This window comes from Microtus pennsylvanicus, chromosome 3 (genome assembly GCF_037038515.1).
Source record: "Microtus pennsylvanicus isolate mMicPen1 chromosome 3, mMicPen1.hap1, whole genome shotgun sequence".
Lineage (NCBI taxonomy): Eukaryota > Metazoa > Chordata > Mammalia > Rodentia > Cricetidae > Microtus > Microtus pennsylvanicus.
The window spans coordinates 140,012,172-140,036,402 of NC_134581.1; the positions used below are offsets into that span (position 1 = coordinate 140,012,172).

Genomic DNA, 24,231 nt, shown 5'->3' on the forward strand with positions numbered 1-24,231 from the left:
ATCACACAGATGTGCATTTTATAATGGCCAGCTCACCAAGCAATACATCATAAACATCTTTGCATTTCCGTGAGCCTGCATCTTGCTCATTTTCAGCGTCTACCTCGTCCTCTATTGTCAGATGGGCCACACTTTGCTTAATCATTGCCTGCCTGTGGGCAATGAGATTGTTTCCAATTTTGTGATGCGGTGGCCGACTCTGGGATGAGGTCTTCAAAGGGAGTGATTATTTTCTTAGGCAGTGTCACAGATGGGATTAGGGGGTCAAGAGGTGTGAACAGGTTAAAAGGCCATTCCAGGTAAAGCTGGCAGTCTTTGGGTTGAATGGAATCTTAGTGCTGAGAGCTTTCCCAGCATTCTCCTCTTTACTCCTTGCTGTCTTTCCCTCCCTTCCTTCCCCAAGGCACCTGGTCAGCTCTGCTCTATGTGCCTGACCATATGGTTCTTCTCTGCTCACCACATAAAGCAGCCTCCACAGGGGCTTCTTTCCAGGATATGGACTCCCCCTCATCACCCCCAGAAAACTGCAAACTGGGCAGGAACTGGACTAAGAAAGGAAAACGGGTGCAGCTCTTAAGATCTGCAGCAGCTGGTCCCGGGTACCAAGAGGCTCTCTCCTTCTCTAGAAGTAAGCCAACAGTACACAAGAGAGCAAACTCAGAGTAGTAGGTGACGGCTCCTGGGCAGACTGGTTGGTAAATTCTTCTGTCCCCTGCCCACACATCAGCATCCAGCAACGGGGCCCCTTTTGCCAGCGATGAGGTGCTTAGAGTCTGCGTGGGAGCCTGTGTGAATAGCCCACATTATGTCTTTCAACATACTTTACCAGCTAGGCCATAGGTGCACTGACCCTTGCATAGGGACCCCACTGCAACATTCTTAGTAGGACAGAATACAAATTATTACATATTGTGCATTGTATATCTAAATACTATGCAAAGTGTAACACTCACGACTGGTCCACACAAACTCCGAAATACATCATTGTATCGAGTCAACACAAGGCCCCTGTCAACCTGGATGTAACATTAAGAAACACCAGTGAGAGCACACAGCTTTTTCTCCTGTGCTCCCACTGTTTGGACCAGAGACTGAATCTCAAAGATGACAAAAGGTGAGAAACGTGATAGCTGGGCGGTGGTGGCGCACGCCTTTAATCCCAGCACTTGGGAGGCAGAGGCAGGCGGATCTCTGTGAGTTCGAGACCAGCCTGGTCTACAAGAGTTAGTTCCAGGACAGGCTCCAAAAAACCACAGAGAAACCCTGTCTCGAAAAACCAAAAAAAGAAAGAAAGAAAGAAAAAAGGTGAGAAACGTGGAATTCTGTAGGCAAAAAAAAAAACAACCAAACGCAACAGTCTGTGCTTACATCAGTCTGCCCTTCCGTGTCGGTGGGTGTTTTACACGAGGGGAGTGGGTTATGTGCTCACCCACGCTTGTACAGGCAGAAACAATTCCTGAAAAACATACCCAAGAACCTGATAGCCAGAGCAGCCTATGGCAGCAGGGCTGAGGAACTGAGATTCGAGCCGTGAAGGAAATCTACCCATCCATTTATAAAATCTGACATCTTAAACTAGAGAGTCCCGTTACCAAACAAAACTGGAAAGAGGACAAAATAAAGTGGCATCCTGGTGGGAGGATCAAGAGTCCTAACATTTAGGGCTGGCGGACAAGTCGTTGTTTGGACTGGGTTGGGTCTCCCACTGAGTTCAATCGGAGGTGGCAGAGCTGTTCTGGAGACTTCTGGGCCGCGCGGAGCTGGTCCCGGGCCGAGGGGCGCCCCGCGGCGCAGGCCGGGCCAATCAGCAGGCACGGGGCGGGCGCGGTGGCTTTGCGCGCACCTAGCGCTAAGCGGAGCAGAGGCGCTGCTGCCGTCCGTTCGGGAGCCGGCCATGAGGCGTCTGCCGCTGCTGCTCCTGCTGCTGCCGTCACTGACCCGGAGCCTCGGGCTCCGCGACACGGGCAGACGACACCCCGAGTGCGGCCTGTGCCGGCTGGATCGCTGCCCCGAACCCTCGCCCTGCCCAGCGCCCTGGATCGCCGCGCGAGACGAGTGCGGCTGCTGTGCGCGCTGCCTGGGCTCCGAGGGCGCGAGCTGTGGGGGACGGGTGGGCGCACGCTGTGGTCCCGGCCTGGTATGTGCGAGTCGCGCCACGGAGACGGCGCCCGAAGGCACGGGACTCTGCGTGTGCGCGCAGCGCGGCACGGTGTGTGGCTCCGACGGCCGCTCCTACTCCAGCATCTGCGCGCTACGACTGCGCGCCCGGCACGCACCCCGCGTGCACCCTGGCCACCTGCACAAGGCACGCGATGGCCCCTGCGAGTTCGGTGAGTGGGGTTTGACCCCAAAAGACTCAGGCAAATGGGAAAAGCGGGATCCCAATGCTCTAAGGTGTAGGACAAAGAATTTTTTTACATAGAAGTGGACACCACCTGGGCCCCACTCTCCCCTCCAGGAGCAGTATTTCGCATCTTACTTTCATGTTGGGGAAGAATGGGGCGAAATCTAACACCCTGCCTGCTGCCTTCCACACTTCATGGAGATTCCAGCCCTAGAGCAAGCAGGAGTGTGGATGCTTAAGAACCTGCTATTGCAATTATTTGAAAATGGGATTGGAGTGGGTCCTGGGTCAAGTGGGTTGCTTGAATAGAGAGGAAGGGAAGGTGAACGGTCCCGGACAGCAGGAGTTCCACATGGGATTGAAGAGTCATCAAGGCAGAGACCAGGATACTGGGCATCCAGTGAGACCCAGATTAACCAAGGCCCTGGGAGCTTCTGTCAGATGAGTCCTTCGGAAACTTGAGCTCTGAGAAGATAATGGGACCGCAGCGGCTGGCCCAGTCTAGAGTGCAAGTGATGTGAAGTGTCTTGTTTTAAGACACTTAAATGAACGGAAAGCTCTGGGTTGCCAGGGACTTCAAAGCTCAGCACCACACTGCACACCTCCCTGGTGCCCTAACTGATTACTGTCTTGGGTAATTTAAAAAAAAAATCAGTGTCCGTGTCCAGGAAAAACTAGCCTGTTTTGCCAGGAGTTTTCTGAGTGTGTCTGAACAATAAGTGTGGTAAGTGTGATGGTTGGCTGGTCCCCAGGATGCTATCATGCAGGCTGTACTTCTTCGGGCTTCTAGAGTTTTCTGGCCTAAGCTAGGAGAAAAGTCTAAACCAAATGCCAAAGTTAGTGCTTTAAGAAAAACACCTGGTGCCCTTTCTCCAGGCCTTAAACAGTGCTTGGTATTGTGTTACTCTCTTCTCCCTCCAAACACTCCATGGAAATGTGCTCAGATCCAGGATTCTGGTGGACTGATGGAGACAGGGCAGAAAGTCCACCATCCGGGGAAACATGACATGTGCTATCTGATGAGGGCTGCAGCAGGTCTGGGTTACACAGAAAAGTCACCATGCCTCTTCCCTAGTCCATGCTGCATTGGGGGACAGTGCTGACTGGGGGGTGGGGGTACTCCTGGATAGTTCCTGGCTCCCCTAGTGACATTGAGCCTGGTCATTTCCCTGTCCAGTCACAAGGGCCCCAGGGGAGGCATTGTTATTCCCTCTCTGTTTGGAATGCTTGTATCTGCCCTAGACACCAACACAGTCCCGTCTTCCCTTCCTGGAGTTCTGTCACCGGCTGCAATCTGCCACCTCAGCAGTTGGCTCCCAGGCAGTTCCCTTTGTCTGAGACAGGTAACACTAATGATACACACAGGACACAGAAAAAATGCTGACCAGGCCCCCCTGCCCAGAGCTTCCCAGTGGTGATGGGCTTGGGTAATTTTTCCCTGGAGGGACATTCTGTTCTTAGGAGAAAGACCCCTTCAAGGCACATAGTGCAAAGCCGCCTTTACGCAGAGGAGACCCAGAGACCCAAGACGCAGGGAACTAGTCCAAGATGTCCACGAAAGGCTGCCACCTCCCAGGTCCCAACCCCTTGTCCAGCACTCTTTCAGGAGTGGACTTGATAATATTAAGTCAGGCAGATGGTGGTTGCTATGGTTACCGGAGTACAGACAGATGGCAGATGGAAAACCCACACCCCTAATTCACTGAAAATTACCAAATGACAAGTAAATGTGCCAGCCCCTCAGCTCTGATCTATGGGCTCCGAGGCCCGCCCTGGGCTCCAGCCTGGAGAATAAAGAGGCCCTCGGAGCCAAAGGGAGCAATTCAGAAGCCAATTTCCAGCACCTCATTAGTGGCAGACTTTGGCACTCCTGGGCTCAGCTGTCCTTTCCTCCAGGGTTTGTGTCACCCACCTCGGGCCTGACGGACCTGATGGTCGTCTACCTGTCACCTCTGTCTTCACAAGCTCTCAGGGAGGCCTGGGTTCCTGTACAGGGAGCTGTTTCCTTACTCCGGCTACACCTCATTCTGGCCTGCCCTCAAGCCATCTTTAATTCAAGAGACACAGCAGGAGCACTTTTAACAAAGCCCCAGGGGACCCCGTTTGAAAGGAAACAGACAGTTTTACTTCAGTATTGGTGACAGTCTCTCCTGCTCAGCTCCTCCCAGACGCCATCAGCACCCAGGTACTTCCTTCCACTTTAATGGAGTGAGGGTTCATACATATTGATTAGCCCCTTCCCAGTGGAGACCAGTGATGCCTCCGCTGGACAGTGGTGGCAAACGGTATTTGGGTCTAGATGCTGCCCTTCCCAGAAGCCTTTGCTCAGAATTGCCCACTGCCTAATATTGAGAGCATCCTTTGAGCCCTGTACATTGAAGACCTATGTGTGACTGTTTTATTGTTAGACATTGTTTTTGCATGCATTGCTGTCCTTGATTTTTGCAGTCACTGGAGAGAGCAGGGAGGTCTTAACCTAATCCCTTAACGCAGTGATCCTCAACCTTCCTAATGCTGTGACCTTTTAATACAGTTCCTCAAGTTGTGGTGACTCCCCAACCATAAAATTATTTTCATTGCTACTTCATAGCTGTAATTTTGCTACTGTTATGAATCGTAATGTAAATATCTGTGTTGTCCGATGGTCTTAGGTGACCCCTATGAAAGGGTTATTTGACCTCCAACAGGTCTCGACAGACAGGTTGAGAACCACTGCCTTAATAAAAGGCATTTCTGAGTCAGGGCCCCAGGTCTGTCTGCCTGGCTCTTGGCAGACTGCAGCCGTCCGTCCATCTCCAGCCTGTAGGGCTCTGGGCCCCAGCAGCTTCTCCGAGAGAGCTTGAGCCCCAGAATCTCAGAAAATTCACCTTGGTTGGAATTCCTCCTCCATATACAAGCCCGGGGTACGTGTTACCAGGTAACCAGAGGAGGCGGTGAATGCCACTTTGTGAGAAGGACAAAGGAAGGGGCCTCGTGTTCCAAAGCCTTTCATGAATGCCGAGGGAGGGGATTTGAATCACAGGCTGCAGGCAGTGGGATTAAGCAGGGGCTCCTTCCACATCCAGCCGTGATTATAAGCATAAATTATCAAGCCTGTTTGGCACGTTGATCATTAAATTTTTTGCTTGTGTGTCTCTTAATACGAGCAGATAGGGTCCTGGGGGACGACTCGGGCTATTCTTGCTTTCCATGACACCATTAACTTGAATCTCTGTGGCATGTAGGATGATCTTTCATTTCAGCCACCAAGGACTCATCTAATGGAAGGGGTAGGGTGGCAGATCACCACATGTAGTAATAACAAGGTAGGTCCTTTCATCTGGGCAGACCCACACCGCAGACACAGATGCTGTCATTAGGTTCCCGCATGCCAGGGTGTGGGGCAGCGTTGTCCTCTTCCCGAGCAGACAAGGGTTCGCAACCCGCCTCTCACTTGGACTCCCAGGTGGCTGAGTCTCTCTGGCACTGTTTTGCCTATCAGAGGTCCTACCTCCTCCGACCACACACAACTGAGCGGCTGTGACCTGCTGTAGCCCTGGGATGGATGGAGCTGTGCCACCCTGGATTTCCTGACTGCTGCGAGCATGAGAAGGAAGCAAGTACTGAGCCGGGAAGAGTTAGAGAGATGGAACTTACCCTCTTAGAAGCCACTGGCCTCCCTGAAGAGCCACTTTATTCCAGTCAAAGGTAAACAGGAAGGAAAACGCTGCTCCTTCCGGGATAATGGCAACACTCACATCCCGGAGGTGAGAAGTTATGTCCTGGGCTCTTTGAAGATCGCTGCCGTCCAGCTCCAGCTTGCAGGGTGTTGAATTATTGCAGTTTCCCTGAGCTCTGAAGACCCTCAGGGTTGAGGGTCATGGCCTGTGGTACCACCAGATAGGACCTGTCACCAGAGGTCAGTAGAGGGCTGCAAGCAAAAAGAAAGGTCTGTTCTGGGTAGCATGGGCTACTGTGTCTCTGGGTCCCTCCGTATGACTCCGTGTGTAAGGTTGCAATGGGCCCTCAAGTGTTCCTCAACTCGGCCTGTGGAGGGCAGGCAGCAGGTATGTTGTGGCTTAAATATGAAGATTTGTGTATTAAAGCTTTAGTCCCCAGCTGCGGCACTCCTGGGAGTGATGGAGTCTTCGGGAGGCGGGGCCTAACTAGAGGAAGTAACTGGGCATCCATGCCTTAGGGGAAATCTTGTCCCAGGAACCATCTCTCTCCCTTCCTCTGCTTCCTGGCAGCCATTCGATGGACAGCTTTCTTCCATTCTGCCCTTCCACCATAATGTCTCTGTCTTGCCACAGACCTAATGGGAAGAGTGCCAGGCAGCCACGGCCTGACTCAGGTTCCAAGGAGGATGGGCACCTGTGTCTGTTCCGCAGCAGCCCCACCTGAGACTGAAGCATGGCACTGAACACTCAGCATAGGCAGAACTTTAAGTGGGTTTCCTTCAGTCCACCATACTGTCCTTTCTGCCTCTGGGAGTCACTGGCACCTGCTATCACACTTGAGTAGTGTACGGACCAGAGTTGCCCTGCTAGTGTTATGGGTGGTCCCTCGTGGGCATTGCTGGGAGGTGATGTGTGGATAATTGAGACCAAATCATGCCTGAGACTGGCACTTCATGACAGCTGGCAAGGCTGGCCAGTGACTGGCCCCGGAGAACCTGGACCTAAGGAAAGCTAACAATTCCTGGACCTCTCGAGGAGAGTGGCTCACTGCCTAAATGACAGAGTGTGGTCCATGCTGACATTTCACCACCATGAATACCACCAGTGACCATGACAGAATGGCTCTGTCTTGACTCCTGGTCCTGGGGTTCCAGTCCAGAATCCACAGCCCCATTTCTCTCTTAGCCCCTGGCGAGAACAGCACAACACAGCAGGAGTGTGTGGTGGAGCGCACTGCTCCCCTCCCAAGCCAGGAAGCAGAAGAGAGAAGGCGCCAGAACCCTACAGTCCCTTCTGAGATCGTACTTATGGTGATCTAAAGACCTTTTGCTGGGCTTCACTTCTTGAACGGGCAGCCCACAACCACCATCACCACCTGATCACACCAACACCTCCGCAACCCACCACCATCCACAGTCACCTCCACACACACCCCACCACCACCACTAAGATCTCAGCCTCCAACACATGAGTTTTAGAGGTCCCTTATCCACCCATCTGGGGACCTGAAACTTTGGTTCATCATTCAATACCTGTGTGATCAGTCCTCACTGAAGCACTGGTAGCCAGCCCTTCATGAGCTTCCCAATTACACAGAGCACTTCACAGTAGTGTCTCAACCCATGGCTGTGCCCTGTATAGCTGGTGCCTGGATTCTCTCTGGTGAGTTGGCTCTGTATCCTGGCCTTGTCACAGCTTGCGACTTTCCGACTCTACCCTGAAAGCTGTGAGGCCTCCCAGCAAAACACTGTGCCTGGGATCCCTTGACACGATCTCTTAAGAGCTGCCCTCCTCTTCTAGGATGGAGCCCACCAAGATAACAGTTGTCTCAGTATCAAAGCCAGTATGGAACTGTATGGAATTTGAGCCCCTGTTCCTCCAGGCTCTTCACCTTTGTAAGCCTGAGCTCCCGGCTGTGAAATGGGAGGTAAAACACAACCTTCCGGGGCTTGTGTGAGGATGCAGTAGAGTCCTCTGGGGGGAAAGGCAAGAAGGTGTCAGCTCTGAGGTGGGGCTTGATCTCTATAACCAAAAAGGGGAATCACACCCCCCACCAAGGAGGTTGGGCTAGCCCTGTGCAGCTCCCCCTTCTGGCATCCGATGGGACTGCGGGATAGGAAGGCGTGAACAGCTGTACTATTACCACAAGTGTTATTGATTGTGCAGAGCTGTTACGGCTAAGAACGCAAATTTAATGCCAGATACATCCAAATTAAAAGAAGATGACTGACAGCAGGGGCCTGAGGAAATCTTACAAGGCCACAGAATTGCTCTGCTTCCAATGGTGACTTCCCAGCCCTCTGCATCAGTCCGACGGGGATCTGCGCACCGGAATGAGTTGTGTGCGGCATGCGAATTTATAGATAAATAAACGCATCGGGAAAGGTCGCTTTAACACTGAAAGCGGGTCGGGGGGGGGGGAGGGAGCGGCTCTTTTGTAAAAGAAATGGTGTTTCCTGCCGTGAAAGCGCTGGCAAAGGCAGCTTTCCCTAGACAGTGCTTCTTAATTGTAGTTATTGAAAGAGAGGGAATGGGGACTCTTGAGGAGCGCGCAGGAAATGTGATTTACTGGTTTATTCATTTAGGCCTGAAAGGGAGTGATGAAGTCTCATTTAAAATGTATGACTAGACTTGAAGGGAAGTGAGACGCGTTGACGGAGCGTCCCTCTGGAACCTATTGAAGGCCCTGGAATCGGGCGGTTTGGCTGCCCCACGGCCCTTTGGGGACAGGCTTGTGGTTGGAAGCGCCTGTGTGGCTGTGAGGAGGTGCTGGCAGGGGGATGTGAATAAATTAGCCCCTCTTTGTTGTGGCAGATGGGGCTTCTGCCAGGCAGCCCCTGTGGCCGTAGGGCACACTGGAAGTTTGGGGCCTCTCTTCACTGGAGCTCTGGCTGCAATCTTGGCTGTAGGTTTAGACATGGCCTTGGAGAGCAGTCGTGCGGGCAGAGCTGAAAGCGTGGCTGATTGCAAGGGTAGGTGGCCTGGCGTGGGCCACTGTGCCAAGGACTCCAGCGCTGGCATCATCGGTGGTGAGGAGAGAGGAAGGAAGCATCTCCTATGAGGGTGAACTTGATCAGAGAACTCTCCAAGGCCTGGCTCTGTAGGCAGTGAACTCTCCATCCCTAGGGGTGTGCAGATACTCAGGTGCTGGCTTGACAAGGTCTGCCCTCACTGTGTCTGGAGGGGCTATACCAGTCTCCTTTCCATGTTGGCTTGGTAGTTAAGAGCACTGGCTGGTCTGCCAGAGGACCTCGGTTCGATCCCTAGCACCCACAGGGCAGCCCACGCCATCTGTCTTTTCTTTGGCCTTCCACCCCTGCATCCTTCACTGTGACCAACTTTGTCCCTCTCCCTTTGTTCTCTTATTTAATTGTCGCCACATCCCAGTGGGCACAGGCCCTGCCATACCGTTTGGTTCGCTGACTCCAGAACGGTGGCATTCCTCTTTCGTGTGCCGTGTTTTCTTCATCTAGTGATCTTTCTGCCACCTCTGTCTCTGGCTCTCGCTCGCATTGTCAGGCCACCGCAGTAATTGCTCTCTCCTTCCATGGCTGGTTCACGCCACAGCCCAGGGAAGCAAGGGTCTCCTCAAGTCACTAGAGAAAAGGCAAGAGCTGACAGTCTTCCCATGGCCAGGCCTTGGCCTTGCAGGACTTCATGGCTGGGCTTGCTGTCCGACACGGGTGTGACTAGGTAGAGTCCTGGACCCCCGAGGCCAGCTGGGATGCAGCTGGTCAAATATGAACAGAACCCTTGTTTAGGACTTGACTGTGTGGTGAGGCCTGCAGGTAGGAAACCCCCCTGTTGGAGTTGGGGAAGAATAGGGACAATAAGGCCTGAGCACAGAGAAGGTCAGAGCATCAAGGTATCTCAGGATAAGACTTGACGCCAGCCGAAGAGATCCCTGGTATGTTAAGAAGCTAGGTGTGAAGGGTGAGCTAAGGGTCTAACCTGTGTTGCAGGCTCTCGGGTCCTCTTAAAGAAACAAAACCCAAGTCTCTCTTTTCTGAGCCCCCCGCCTCCCGTACACAGAGGCAGAAAAGCTTCTCTGCCCTTGGTGACTTGACACCACCCCTAACCCTCAGGGTTCTTAAGCCTTCCCTTGTAAGACCTGAGAAATCCCTATGTGACCCTGAGTGCAGAGTATATAAATTAAGCAAGCAGAAAAGCATCAAATATTTATGGATAATAAATCATCAATAAATATACTTTAAAACAGTTCTTTAGTGTATGTGTAATTTTTACCAAATCATTGAAGCTAAGAGCAATGTTGTTCCCTAATGCGATGGATGTGTTTGTTTATCTTCACATAAAGAATTAAATCTTAAACCAGGCGATGGTGGCGCATGCCTTTAATCCCAGGACTCGGGAGGCAGAGGCAGGCGGATCTCTGTGAGTTCGAGACCAGCCTGGTTTACAGAGCTAGTTCCAGGACATGCTCCAAAGCCACAGAGAAACCCTGTCTCAAAAAACCACAAAAAATAATAATAATAATAATTAAATCTTAGGAGCTGGTGAGATAGCTCGGTGTTAAGAGCTACATAGCCAGTAGTAAATAAGCAGATGGTAGCTGAGGTGTTGGGGGAACTCAGGGAGAGGGCATGTTGAGACCCAAACTCTACCACTGACCGCCGGACATCTGGACCTCGCTTCCCCCCTTTAGACCAGCTTATAGATCCTAGGACTAGGGGTACACTTCCTCAGAGGAGCCGCCACTCCCTCCTCGAAGGGCTTCCTGTGGGCCCTCAGAGCCCAGGGTTGGGCTTCTGACCTGCCAGGGTAAAGCGTTGTTCCTTTGTCTTCTCGCAGCTCCTGTGGTCCTCATGCCACCTCGAGATGTTCACAATGTCACTGGGGCTCAAGTATTCCTTTCCTGTGAGGTGAAGGCTGTGCCCACCCCCGTCATCACCTGGAAGAAGGTAATTTTCTCCAAGCATGTCTACACTTGTCTGTGTGCTTGTGCCCGTGTGTTATGTTACGTGGGAGAGAAGAAGACCAGAGACAGAAGGAGCCGTGGGTGGTAACGGTTTTTCCTTAGGTGTGTTTAAATGTGGGCCGAAGGATTAACAAAGACACTCCAACCCTGTGCCACCAAGCTGCCACCCTAGAGCTCTCTCCAAAGGAGGGGGTGGCATTCCTTCCCATGCCATTTGTTCATTTGGTCGCTTCAGTGCCTAGAAAGCTCTGCTAGCTGGCGAACTCTCAGCTGCTGAGTCCTTAGACAACAGATTGGTAACAGAGACCCAATCCCGTCCTGAACGCTGACGGTTGATTCTGAGAGATTGGCAAAAGTCACAACTTTAGTTGGTCCCTTCCCCCAACAGCCCCAATGAGGGCTGTGAAATTCACAGCTATTCCCACCCTCCTCCACCCTTTGGAAAAGTTGGCAACCTCAATGTCCAGCAGGCGGTTCTGTCTGAAGAGACACTTTTAATCAAGGAAGCCTGAGTTGTTTGTCTAAGAATGACAGGCATTTTGATTTCTGCAATAGAGTCCAGGGAGGTTGCAGGTGGGGTCAGCCTGGCTCAGAATTATTTTCTAAACTGTATATGCTTTCTCTGCCTCGTATAGGTTGTGGGTTCTCCTGAGGGCACTGAGGAGTTGGAGGAGTTGCCGGGAGACCATGTCAATATAGCTGTCCAGGTGCGTGGGGGCCCTTCTGACCATGAGACCACATCCTGGATTTTGGTGAGTATTTCGGATTATCAGATATTGTTTGGGTGGATGTTCCATCCCAAGCCCCCTCCCCTGGGAGTTGCCTTAGTCTAGACTCCTTCTCCAAGAAAGCCAGCCAAACAATGACCCCTCCCCAGAGATGCTCAAGACCACGCCCACAGGGTATTTAAATTGCCCCACCTGTCCCTGCCCCCAGAGAACAAACGTGATTTTCTGGTTTTCCTTCTCCAGCTCTTCTCTGCGGGGCTCGAAAGCCATCTGGGAGCGTTTGTATCCATTAAACCTGGGCCTTCTCTAATTCGGTTTGATTTGGTCTGATTCGAATTATTGCGTCGGCAGAGAAGTTTATCAGGGTGCAGAAACTTTTCAGATATTATCAGCAAACGGCCCTCTGTCTTCCCATGACACGCTACACTTTTAAAACTGTTCCCTACTCTTTCCTTTTGGCTTTGCTGGGGATTGAACCCAGGACCTCACTTCAAATTCTTATTTTGAAGGCTGATGAGATGGCTTGGGGGGGTATAGGTGCTTGACCTGAGTCCAATCCCCAGGATCCACATGGAGGATGGAGAGACCTGACTTCTGCAAGCTGTCCTCTGATCTCCATACACGTGTGTCTAGATAATGCATATACACAAAATAAATAAGTGTCATTTTTAAACATTTAAAATGTTATTTTGAGACAAGGTCTCACTGTGTTGCTCAGGTTGACCACAAATTCTTGAACCCATTGCTCCAGCCCACAGAGTAACTGGTGTGTGCCACCAGATCCACCTTGCCCCTGTCTATGTCCCACTGGAGTAGGCGGGGCAGGTTAGATAGCGCCCAAGAGTGTAAGTATCTTAGTTAGGGTCTTTAGTGTGAAGAGACACCTAGACCAAGGCAACTCTTATCAATGAAACCATTTAATTGGGGTGGCTCACTTAGAGTTCAGAGGTTTAGTCCATTATCATCATGGCGGGGGTCATGGCAGCGTGCAGACTGACCTGGTGCTAGAGAAAAGCTGAGAATTCTCCATCTTGCAGGCAACAGGAGGTCGACTGAGACACTGGGTGGTATCCTAAGCATAGGAAACCTCAAAGCCCTCCCCCACAGTGACACGCTTCCTCCAGCAAGGCCACACCCACTCCAACAAAGCCACACCTCCTAATAGTGCCACTCCCTGTGAGCTTATGGGGGGCAGTTGCATTCCAACCACCACAATAAATGACCTGCTGCAGTGGCCCCCTAAAATGTCCCAGTGCCCAGCTGTGAATGGGCTGTCCCATGTGGCAAGGGGGCGGGGCTTTAAGGCTTTAAGATGAGATTGCCCAGGGGGAGTCGCAGGTAAGTCACATGCATTAGGGTCTTAAAAAACTTAATGGATTAGCGAGGCCAGTCTAGTCTAAAGGTGAGTCTATATGAGGGAGAAGGAGGCAGAAGTATGGCAGGCTGAGAGAGGTGCTCCCACTGTTACTGAACTGACAGTGGAGGAGGGTGCCATAACTGTGCTGGTGTCCCCTGGAAGCTGGCCAAGGCAAGAAAACACACTGTTCCCTCAAGGTTTAGGGATGCTGAACATACCCTGATGTGAGCATGCTGGACCCACACTGAAGGTGATAAATTTATGTTGTATCAAGCTGCTAAACTTGGGACTGTTTGTTACAGCAACCATGAGAAACTAATGCACCTGCCTAAGGCCACAGGTAGAGAGGGAACCGGAGCCCCTTCAGGGCATTGTTAACCAGGCTCAGAACATTTTTTGCTAAAATAAGGGAATGCCATTTATTTGAAAAATCACACCAACGGGAGCTAAGATTGAGGCTGGACAGTCACTGTTGCTTTCTTAGCCTTAGCTTCTTGTGACCTAACAGCCTCTGGCATACCTGTGAGTCTCCTATAAAATGAGATCAATAACACCTACCCTTCTCCCCTGTGTTGTGTGACAAAACTTTTCCTGGAGAAATTCTACACCCCCCCCCCCCCGCACACACACACACACACCTACACACCCCAGATAGAGATTCCCATAACAGACTAAAGTACGGATACCATCAAAGTCCAATTTGGTGAATAGTGAACCAATGAGTTTTATTAGGGTTACTAGTAGGAACTGACGCAAAAACAGCTGCACCACCAAGCCCACCCTCACAGTCCTGGGAACCTGGTCACACTGCACAGCCTGCAGGCAGCTCAGGAGGATGTAAAGTGTCCTTTCCAGGTGCCTCAGTTGGTCTAAACCAGGCAGCTCAGCGGGTTTCTGCTTCTTCCAGGCAGCTGGTCTGGTCTGAGGGCCTTTGCAGCTCAGCTTCTTTCTATCTGAGGGAAACTTTCCTCTTTCATTGCCTACTCTGGCAGGGAGGAGCCTAGTGAATCTAGTCGGTTTCAGGGACTTCCTGATGCTCTTGTCTACCTTCCTGTTTAAGGAGTTTCCCTGTGGGATGGAATGTTTCAGTCCCTGAGGAAACTGATACATGACACCCTCACTGGTGTGAGTTCAACTATACTGTGTGTCTGACTGCCTGTACCATGTGATGGTTTGTGGTGGGTAGGGCTGTTGCTACAGGAGAAGCCAAAAGAGATGGGAGTGAGTGTGTACGTGGTGGTGAACTCCAGCAAGCTCTCAGGGGATATCTCCTGGCTTCCACCAGTTCTGGGTGAGGGACTTGGAACACAGCTTCCAATCAAGCATTCTCTCTTTTTTTATGTGTGGAAAAAGGTGAGAACAAGGTCTCTTGATGGTTTCTTGTAAAGGCTGCCCCATAAAGAACCGTTGGCAATCTTCTTTGGTGGGTAGATGTTTGTCCTTAAGATTTATGCATTTTTCCCTCAAAGTCAGCCCTTGTCACCTTTAGTGAAAGGCCAGGCAGCTTACAATAAAGGTTGAGAATACAGAGAAGCCACTAAAACTAAGAGCCACAGCAAGGAGCAGGCCCTTCAGGAGGGTCCCTAAGGAGGCAGAGTCCAATTCTGAAAAGCAACAATCCAGCAGCCCTGTCATTGTGAACTGTGTGCAGGCTGGGGCGTGACTCAGTTGAGGGGGGCTTGCTTAGCACGCAGGAGGCCCGGCAGTAGTTTGCCAGTGCCATGGAAATCCCGTGTGGTAGCACAGGCTTCTCATTCTGGCACACTGGAAGTGAAAACCGGAAGATCAGGAGTTCAGGATCCTCCTCAGCCACACAGTGAGAGGCTTGCCTGAAGAGAAAGAGCGCTGAATAAGGCCGTCAGTCTTGAGTGTGATGTGAGCCATGTGCAGTCGTATAAACCTGTCTGTTGTATTCCTAGATCAACCCTCTGAGGAAGGAAGATGAGGGAGTCTACCACTGTCACGCGACCAACGCTATTGGCGAGGCCCAGTCCCACGGCACTGTGACAGTCCTCGATCTGAGCAGATACAAAAGCCTCCACTCCCCGGTTCCAGCTGACCTCCTGTGAGGAACACGGTACACAACCCTCGTCGTTTCTGTCCCCCTCCCAGTAGCGTGAGAGACACGACTGCTGCTCCACTGATTTCTCAATGAAAACCAGGTTGGAACAGCAGCCTCAGGGCGGGTCATGTCCATCCTTATGGCAGACAGATGAGCAGGAGCCCAGTACGTAGTCACATTCGAGTTTCTGCAAGTTTCTGCCCCAAAGTGATGTCATATTTGCAGATGGATCATTGGCCATGGCAAGTCACACAGCTGTGCTAGGTGGATGAAGTGGGACACACACACACGCACACTCACACCCTCACACATACCACTCACCAGAGCCAAAGGGCAGCCTGATCCTCTCACAGGTAGGGGAGTTGCCGTCATGAACAGATAACACTGTCAAGACTGACCAGCAAGGTCTGATACTGTGGAGACCACAAGAGGGCATTGGGTCCCCTGGAACTGAAGTTACAGATGGTTGTAAGCTGCCATGTGGGAGCTGGGACCTGAATCCAGGTCTCCTGTAAGAGCAGCCAGTGCTCATAGCTGCCGAGCCATCTGGGATGGACATTCTTAAAAGCAGAATTTTGCTGTGGTTCTAACCCCTTGCTCCTTTTGACTGCTTTCGCTGGACTGCCTTCTGTCAGTTCTGTGTGTGTGTAGAGAAATGACAACCCTCAGCGAGGAGGGCTTTGGACCCCAGCATCACGTCCTCCACCTTGCATGTAACACACAGATCATTACAACAGAGCAAGCTTCTGCCTCTAATGCGCCCCCTCTTCCTTCCCAGGCTTCTGAAGACACCGGTCACAACACCATGGCGACATCAAGGAGTGGATCATTTTGCTCTGTGAAAATCCGGGGAGTTGCCTGTCGATGACTGCTTTTTGTATGTTTTTTAAGAAAGGAACGCACACTAGATTCTTACGCAGATGTAGTTTTTAGCAGGGCAGACCCTGGGGAGACACATGCATGTAGCTTTTTTATATTTTGGGGATGAATTGTTCTAGAACAATTCTTTTTTTAACTCTTTCTGCCCCAGGATGGGTCGCACACTGTGTGTTTGTAATTCTAAAGGGCTCAAAACAACGCATGTGCTGACCGACTCGTGACTTGGTATCTGTGACTGTCATGAAGGGAAGGGGGTCCCTTGCCCTGTCCGAGGTGACTGGGGTGGGTGTTTTCCCTCCTCTGGGTTGTGGTTTCCACCTGTGACCACAGCTTTGGCCTGAATGCTCCTTGAGCTCCTTGTGCCCCCACCCTCCTTGAGTGACGTGGCCCTAGGGAGTAGGGGCCGGGCATTCTTTTCAAAGTCGTCACTTCATTCCTGGCATGGACCACTCGGGTGGCTCTTCTGCTTCTCCTTCTCCCCGTTGTGAGGATTTAGCTGTAGGTAGGACCCTCTGCCAGACTCAGGAGCTGCTTGAGCAAGCTGCACACTTGTTAAACCAGTATTCTCCCAGCAGACAGACAGCAGACACCTGACTTCTGCTTGGCACTCTGAAGAAAGGAAACTGGGTGGCATCTGTAGGTGGCGGGGTCACACTGTAGTACAGTGCATTTGTCCTCACCCAGGCAGAAGCCCCACTTAAGGAGGAAAAGAAAAAAGAATATCTGCTCTCTGGTCTGCAGGTTCTAGGGGACTTCTCTCTCTCTCTCTCTCTCTCTCTCTCTCTCTCTCTCTCTCTCTCTCTCTCTTCTCTCTCTTTCTATTGTTTTAAATTTATTTTTCTGATACCGGGTTTCACTGTAGCCCTGGCTGTCCTGGAACTCACTCTGTAGACCAGGCTGGCCTTGAACTCATAGAAATACCCTTGCCTCTGCCTCCCAAGTGTGGAATTAAAGACATGCACCCAGCTGCCTGCGGATTCTTACCACCAGGGTTGGAGGTCCCTCATGTAGACAAGATGCTGCCCCATGCATGGGCCCAGCCATGGCAGAAAGAGAGAGGATTTCTGCCCTTCTGCCTCCCTGCAGCAGCCAGGCTCAGGGAGCAGGTGCTTTGCCAGAGGTAACAGCCTTTGAGTGGGGGCGGAACTCAATCACTTCCCTGGCTCAGTTTTCCTAGAATGACCTTGAAGCAGGGAGGGGAGGAGAGACACAGCCTCACCTGCTGGGCCCAAAGCTCTAACCCGCTTGGCTTCCGGCTTCCACTTGTTCACACTCTTCCTGCTCAAGGCTAGCCGTATGTTTTGGAGTTCTTTTTAGAACTGGGTTGCTGCCTTCAATCTTAGCAGATCCGAGTTTGAAATGCTGGGATGTTGTCACCTTCGTGTCCCACCCACGCAGAGGGGGACAGGTTGGAGACTCTGAAAACAGGGTGTCCATGTGCATATTCACTGTGTGACCCTGGGCAAGTCCAGGTCCTTTGTGGGCTCTGTGTCCTCAAGTGGGTATGTGGGAACCCTTGTTCTGTGTAAAATCGGAAAGGACGCTGGAAGTTGCTGTCAGGGGATGGGACAGCCAGGGGATCTGCTTGTGTCTACACCCGAGTTGGCCCCTCCTGCCCCTCTCAGCTCCCCCATTACGGTTATCTCCACTCCTGAGAGCCTGCTCTTAACGTCCTGTGAACTGAGTGGGTTGGAGATGACATCAGAAGGATGTCACCTTGGAGACACCTGTGGCGTGCAGAGAAGGTGATACATACTTTGCTTACATGATGGTGGTAATTGCAGCGTGCAGAACATGCAGAATCACTTGGTCACTCAGATCTGCATTGGATGCAGCTCCTGGTGAGGGTCAGGACCTTTTGGGGCTGAGTTATGTTATGTGTCACACCTGAGTGACATAGGTAAACAGTGTATGCTACGCTGTCTGAAACATTCACCAATGTCTAAAAAAGTGAATCAACATGGTAGTTCAGCCCAGTGGCTTTTCACTCTGGGAGGTCCAAGGGCCTTTCAGAGAGCCAGAACACGTGCCATGACCGTCACCATTGGAAGCACCGTTACCTACACACCCAACCCTGTTTGTATAGATGTCGTGATGCTGCAACCTGCGCACCCTGGCAATAAATGTCTGTAGGGGTGGACTCATTGCTCTCTCCACCCTGGGAATGCTGCTTCAGATGCTGGATCCAGGCCCACCCATCCATCTTTCTCATCCTGAGTGCATCTTGCCCCAGTTTTTAAAAAATATTTATTTATTTGTTTATTATGTATACAATATTCTGTCTGTGTGTATGCCTGAAGGCCAGAAGAGGGCACCAGACCCCATTACAGATGGTTGTGAGCCACCATGTGGTTGCTGGGAATTGAACTCAGGACCTTTGGAAGAGCAGGCAATGCTCTTAACCTCTGAGCCATCTCTCAGCCCTTGCTTCAGTTTTTCTGCTTACATTACCTACTTCCACCTGACCCTCCTCACCTCTCCCACCTGGGCTATGGCTGCCCCTTGCCTGGTACCCATTTTCAGTTTTTACTTTGTTTTGCTGTTGTTTAGAGACAAGGTCTCACTGTGTAGTTTAGGCTGGCCTGGAACTCCATATGTAGACCAAGCTGACCTCAACTGACATAGATCTGCTGCTTTTGCCTCCTAAGTGTGGAGATTTAAGGTGTGTGCCCTATCAAGCCTAGCCCCCTACTTGCAGGGCTTGTTTGTTTGTTTGTTTAGATTTATTTTGAATGTGTATGAGTATTTTGCTTGCATATGAATCTGAGCACTGCCTGCATGCAATACTCACAGCGACCAGAAGAGGGCATCAGTTCCTCTGAAATTGGAGTTACATGGTTGTGAGCCACCATGTGGGTGCTTGAAAATAAACCCAGGTCCTTTGTAAGAGCAAATGTTCTCAACTGCTGCTCCACTTCTCCAGCCCCCTACTTGTAGTTTTTAACCAGCCTTAACCATCCACTGTTAACCAGTTAACCACCCACTATTCCCAGCCTGGTCCTTCTGAGTCTCCTGGACTTCCATCTTCATGCATGGAATTTAGTGATTTCTTCACTCACCACTCTGAACTCTCACCTCTCATAGACAGAGTGAGGAAGGGGGTCAGGTCCCAGACCGTGCCAGTCGCTAGGTGGGAGAATAGAGTGTGTGCCAGGTGCCAGCCAGCTGTGGCGTGAGAGCTTTCTGAAGGCTGAGCCACCTGCTGCCCCAACGAAATTTAGAAAGAGATAACATCCCCATAATTTTAATGATAGCATTTTAAACTTGTTTATTATTATTGATGCTTAGTATGCCTAATCTCTAACTTCAGTTTATCATAGACATGTATAGGGAGATTAATGTGTTTGCTGTACAAGTGTGTGGTCCTGCGTTTGATCCATCCACAGAAACCACATGAAAAAGCTGGTCGTGGTGGTACAAGCCCTGCAGTCCCAGAACTGGGGAGGTAGAGATGGATCCATCCCTGGGGCTCGCTGTCTAGACAGCTAAGACTAAGCGGCAGGCTGCGAGCCAACGGAAACCCTGTCTAAAAGAATAAGGTCAGTTCTGAAGAATAACATCTGAGGTCACACTTCCACATTCATGTGTGCACCTGCATGCTGGGTACCTGTATACTTGCACACTTATTCACCAGCACAAACATGCACACACATACCGATGAAACACAGTCTGAAAAGGTGTCTTTGTGGAGTCTTGGGGTGTATTCTCCACAGAGAAGGGGGCACTGCAGTGATTCTATAGCCTATATTCCACTCCAAAGGTGTTCACTTTTTATCCTAAACCACCAAAGGGCTGGGCTTTAGTACAATGGATAGTTTTGCAACAGGCTTTGCGATGAAATTAATTCCTATCTTTAGAAAATTCCACCCTCCTGTCCCCCAAGATTGAGGATGTAGGCCAGACAATCAGAGTCACCCAGGAGGGAACGGTCTCTTCTGATAACTGTTCTTATTCTCAGCCTTCACGGGGGCCTCATGAACGTTAAATCAGAGAGTGGGTATTATGTGATATTTTAATTAATTAAGGAAAACCACATTGCTCTGGTGTCTGTGAATGAATTCAGGATACAGAGCCCAGCACCATGCTTGCCACAGTAGCTCAGTGAGGCCGGCTCCTCTCCCCTGGAGTGTGGATGCCATTATAGGTCAGGGCTGCCTGTGAGCTCTGATGTGGTGGCCTCCTGGCCGAGAAGTGCCTGGTTCCCACAGGCAGAGAATTCTCACAGTGCCAATCACTGGCTGACTGTAAAGTTCCTGGGAGGATGTGTCAGGCTAGACACAGCACCATTTGACAGAAGAGAGACATATGCGCATGTCCACTGGGGTCCTGGAACCAGTGCCCTGAGGTTAGTGAGGGATGGCTGTATCGTGTGTCTTTTGCTTCTGGCCTCCCTCCTCCATCAGTTAGGAAGCCGACTGTTTCTGTACAGTTCCCTGCTGCAGCCCCAGCACCTAGCACAATTCCCAGCCCACAGAGAAACACTTAATCAAAGGTGCTGAGTGAGGGAATAGACAAACGGATCCCCTTTCCCTTGCTCCTAAGCCTGCTCCTTCAGCAAGGGTCCCTGTTTGCCTCCCCTCCCTCCCACCCCCACAGGTTCTCATATACTCTAGCACAGCCTCAAACTTGATATGTGTCCCAAGGTGACTGTGAACTTATGGTGCTCCTGATTCCACTTCTAGAGTGCTTGGATTACAAGTGTGTGCCACTATACCTGATTATATGTGGTACTGGGGACCAAACCCAGTGTTTTGTGCGTGCTAAACAAATACTCTATTAGCTGAGCTATCTCCCCCAGCTCAAGGCTCCCTTCTGCAGCAGCTTGCAATCCCTGCCCACACACACTGGTTACCCCCAAACAAAAGGGGTACCTTTGATTCCCCTCTGGCACCATCTGTCATCTTACCCTGCTTCCTGGCTGGTTGGGATCCCCCTCGTACTACACCCTGCTCAAGCTAGTGCTATGGTGGCAAAGCAACAGTGTCCTACACAATCTGTCCCAGGTCCATTGTCCACATAGAAATAGAGTGACCTTTAGACGCTGAATCTGAGTGGGTCCCTTTAAGACTGCCAGGGCTTCCTTAGGGTACAGGCAGAGTGCTCCAACCCCTGACTACCCCCCCCCCAGCCTCCATGTTCCTGTGGGAACAGTTTACCTGTCTCTGTGCTACTTACAAGCTCTGGCCTTCCCTCTCCCAGAAAGGCCTGCCCCTTCCCGGTGGTCTTGCCACCTCCCTCACCAGGATCTTGTGTCCTGCTCATGCTGGGCCTTGCCCTGGGCTGAGCCGAGTGCAGCAGGCGGAGGAGAGAATTCCCAGATTGTGTTAACCCTGCCTAGCTGCTTAGCCTGGGAGGGGTGCTCTGTATGAGCCGGTGGCTTGTGGGTACATCTCCCAAAGGGGACCCCTGAGAGTAGAGGGGAGCTCTGAATGAGCCGGTGCTTTGTGGTGTATCTCCATGAGAACACGTGAGGAAAGACGGGAGCTCCGGATGAGCCAGTGCCTTGTGGGTACATCTCCCAAAGGGGACCCCTGAGGGCAGTGAGCCAGTGCCTTGTGGGTACGTCTTCCCGGGGACCCCTGAGGGCAGATGGGAGCTCCGGATGAGGATGAGTCGGGGCCGACATCTTGGCCTCTGCACTCCCACTTGCCCCTGTCCTTGTCACTCTGTCACCCCGTTCTGTAATTGTCTCACTTGCAGACTGAGCTCCCAGCAGGCTGTCTTGTCTGATTCACTTTCTCCTAATGGTCCCAAAAGGACTTTTTTTTCCTCTTTCAGATCAATGAAGGATCTGAGCAAACTAGTGGAAGTGGGGACCACCAGAGGTCAGCCTTGTACCCACAATTATGCCAGCCCACATGGAAGTGCCTTGGGGGGTGACTGGGGCACTGTTGTGGATTGGGGGACACAGACTTGAGCTTAGAGATTTGATTACATGGGCTCCTAAGTACACCCCTTTGTCTGGCCCCTAGAGCATGCTCATGGAAAACTGACCCAAATAAGTGCTTTACTAAGCCTCCCAGAGCCAGAGTGATGGCTCCAAGGTTAGGAGCACTTGCTGCTCTTCCAGAGAACCTGAGTCCAGTTTTAGCACCCATGTCAGGCAACTTACAAGCCGCCTGTAACTCCTACTCCAGGGCGGCATTTGATGCCCTTTTCTGGCTTCTGCAGGCACCCATATACACAGGTACACACAAAGACAGGCACCCATAGACACAGGTACACACACAGACAGGCACCCATACACACCGATACCCATACATACAGGTACCCATACACACAGCTACACACACAGACAGGCACCATGCACACAGGTACACATACAGGTACCCATGCACACAGGTAAACACACATACGGGCACCTATGCACACAGGTACATATGCAGACAGGCACCATACACACAGATACACACATGGATGGCTTTCAAAGTACAGTATCTACCACAGCTCAACCTTGCAGGCCATGTGCCGGACTGAAGGTTGAGGCCCAAGGAAACCCCCATTCCTTGTCTGAGAGGACACAGTCTATCCTGTAGGGACACATGACAGTGGCGTGTGAAGTGGCCCATCACACTGTGTCCACATTTCTTCAGGAAGTAACAGCGCTCATCCTGCTCTCGTCTTTCTCCCTTTTCCATTTAGTCTGAGTGCCCAGGCCCTGGGATGATAGCAGCTACGTTTAGGGTGAGGTTTTTCCAGTTTAACTTCTCTGGGAGGCTGAGCTGAGTCACCCAAGCATACAGTGAAGATAAACCATCATAATCAGAAACCCTCACTACAGTGTGACGGGGTTACAGTATGGCTGTAGAGATGGCTGCAAGGGCCTCTTAAGAGAAATACATGGAGGATACTGAGCCAAGGCCATGTCAGCCTTAGAGAAGTCTCAAAGGAAGGGAGACGTGAGACCCAAACAAACCTACAACCCTCAAGAAGCCATTTCAGACCAAACCCAAGTCCTGGCCAACATTACAACAGCGAAGGAAGGTGGAGATACAGTTCCGCTGGTAGAGACTGTTTAGCGTGCACAAAGCCCTGAATTTGATCCACAGCACCTTGCAACACTGGTTGTGGTGGTACACACCTGTAATCCCAGCACTCAGGAGGTAGAAGAAGGAATACCAAAAGTTCAAGGACATCCTTGTCTACACAGCAAGCTCTGAAAATCAAAATCATTTTGATGGAGGGTTGTTGAAAAGATAAGCGGGGCATAGCATTCACAGAGTGTAGCATTCCCTGAGTGCTCACAGACAGTAGCGTTCACCAGTAGGACATTCACAGACTGTACTGTTCACAGAGTGTAGCATTCCCTGAGTGCTCACAGACAGTAGCGTTCACCAGTAGGACATTCACAGACTGTACTGTTCACAGAGTGTAGCATTCCCTGAGTGCTCACAGACAGTAGCGTTCACCAGTAGGACATTCACAGACTGTACTGTTCACAGAGTGTAGCATTCCCTGAGTGCTCACAGACAGTAGCGTTCACCAGTAGGACATTCACAGACTGTACTGTTCACAGAGTGTAGCATTCCCTGAGTGCTCACAGACAGTAGCGTTCACCAGTAGGACATTCACAGACTGTACTGTTCACAGAGTGTAGCATTCAGAGTGTAGCATTCACAGGTTGTAGCATTCACAGGGATCTTATTCACAGCGTGTAGCATTCACAGAGTGTAGCATTCCCTGAGTGCTCACAGACAGTAGCGTTCACCAGTAGGACATTCACAGACTGTACTGTTCACAGAGTGTAGCATTCAGAGTGTAGCATTCACAGGTTGTAGCATTCACAGGGATCTTATTCACAGAGTGTAGCATTCACAGATATGGCATTCACAACAAGCAGACTTAAAAACTTGGAAGAATTTGTAAGCACCATAAACTACAACAGAAGACAAGGAGACAGCTGGGCTTCAGCTTCTGACCTTCCATGACTACCACCATAGGGTGTGTGTGTGTGTGTGTGTGTGTGTGTGTGTGTGTGTGTAAGCATCAAGGGTGGCAATAGAGAACTGAGGAACGAAGCTAGCAAACTCTGCTCGTGATGTGACTCAGTAGAGGTTAGGAGGATGACAGTGAAAACCCCTAAATAATATGGACTTGCTCTGGCCAGAACTATAGCAATATTCCCATAGGTCTTTGTACATCAGTCAAGAGAAATCAAAGAGAAGCCCAGGAACTTAGGGTAGGAGGGGCCAGATGACTACCTGGGTCCTCTAAGGCCCAGAGATAGTAAAATGTTCAGGAAAGAGAAAAAAAAAATCAAGACAGA

At 51.0% G+C, this 24,231-nt stretch overlaps 1 protein-coding gene across 1 annotated transcript; it reads left to right on the forward strand.

The window, feature by feature from the left end:
* Window positions 1-1,878: 1,878 nt before the first annotated feature.
* Igfbpl1 (insulin like growth factor binding protein like 1) lies at window positions 1,879-16,729 on the forward strand. The gene is made up of 5 exons (XM_075968066.1): window positions 1,879-2,330; window positions 10,813-10,922; window positions 11,575-11,691; window positions 14,944-15,101; window positions 15,865-16,729. The coding sequence occupies exons 1-4, from the start codon at window positions 1,895-1,897 to the stop codon at window positions 15,091-15,093; spliced, it is 813 nt and encodes a 270-aa protein (XP_075824181.1). The 5' UTR covers window positions 1,879-1,894; the 3' UTR covers window positions 15,094-15,101; window positions 15,865-16,729.
* The last annotated feature ends 7,502 nt before the right edge of the window (window positions 16,730-24,231 follow it).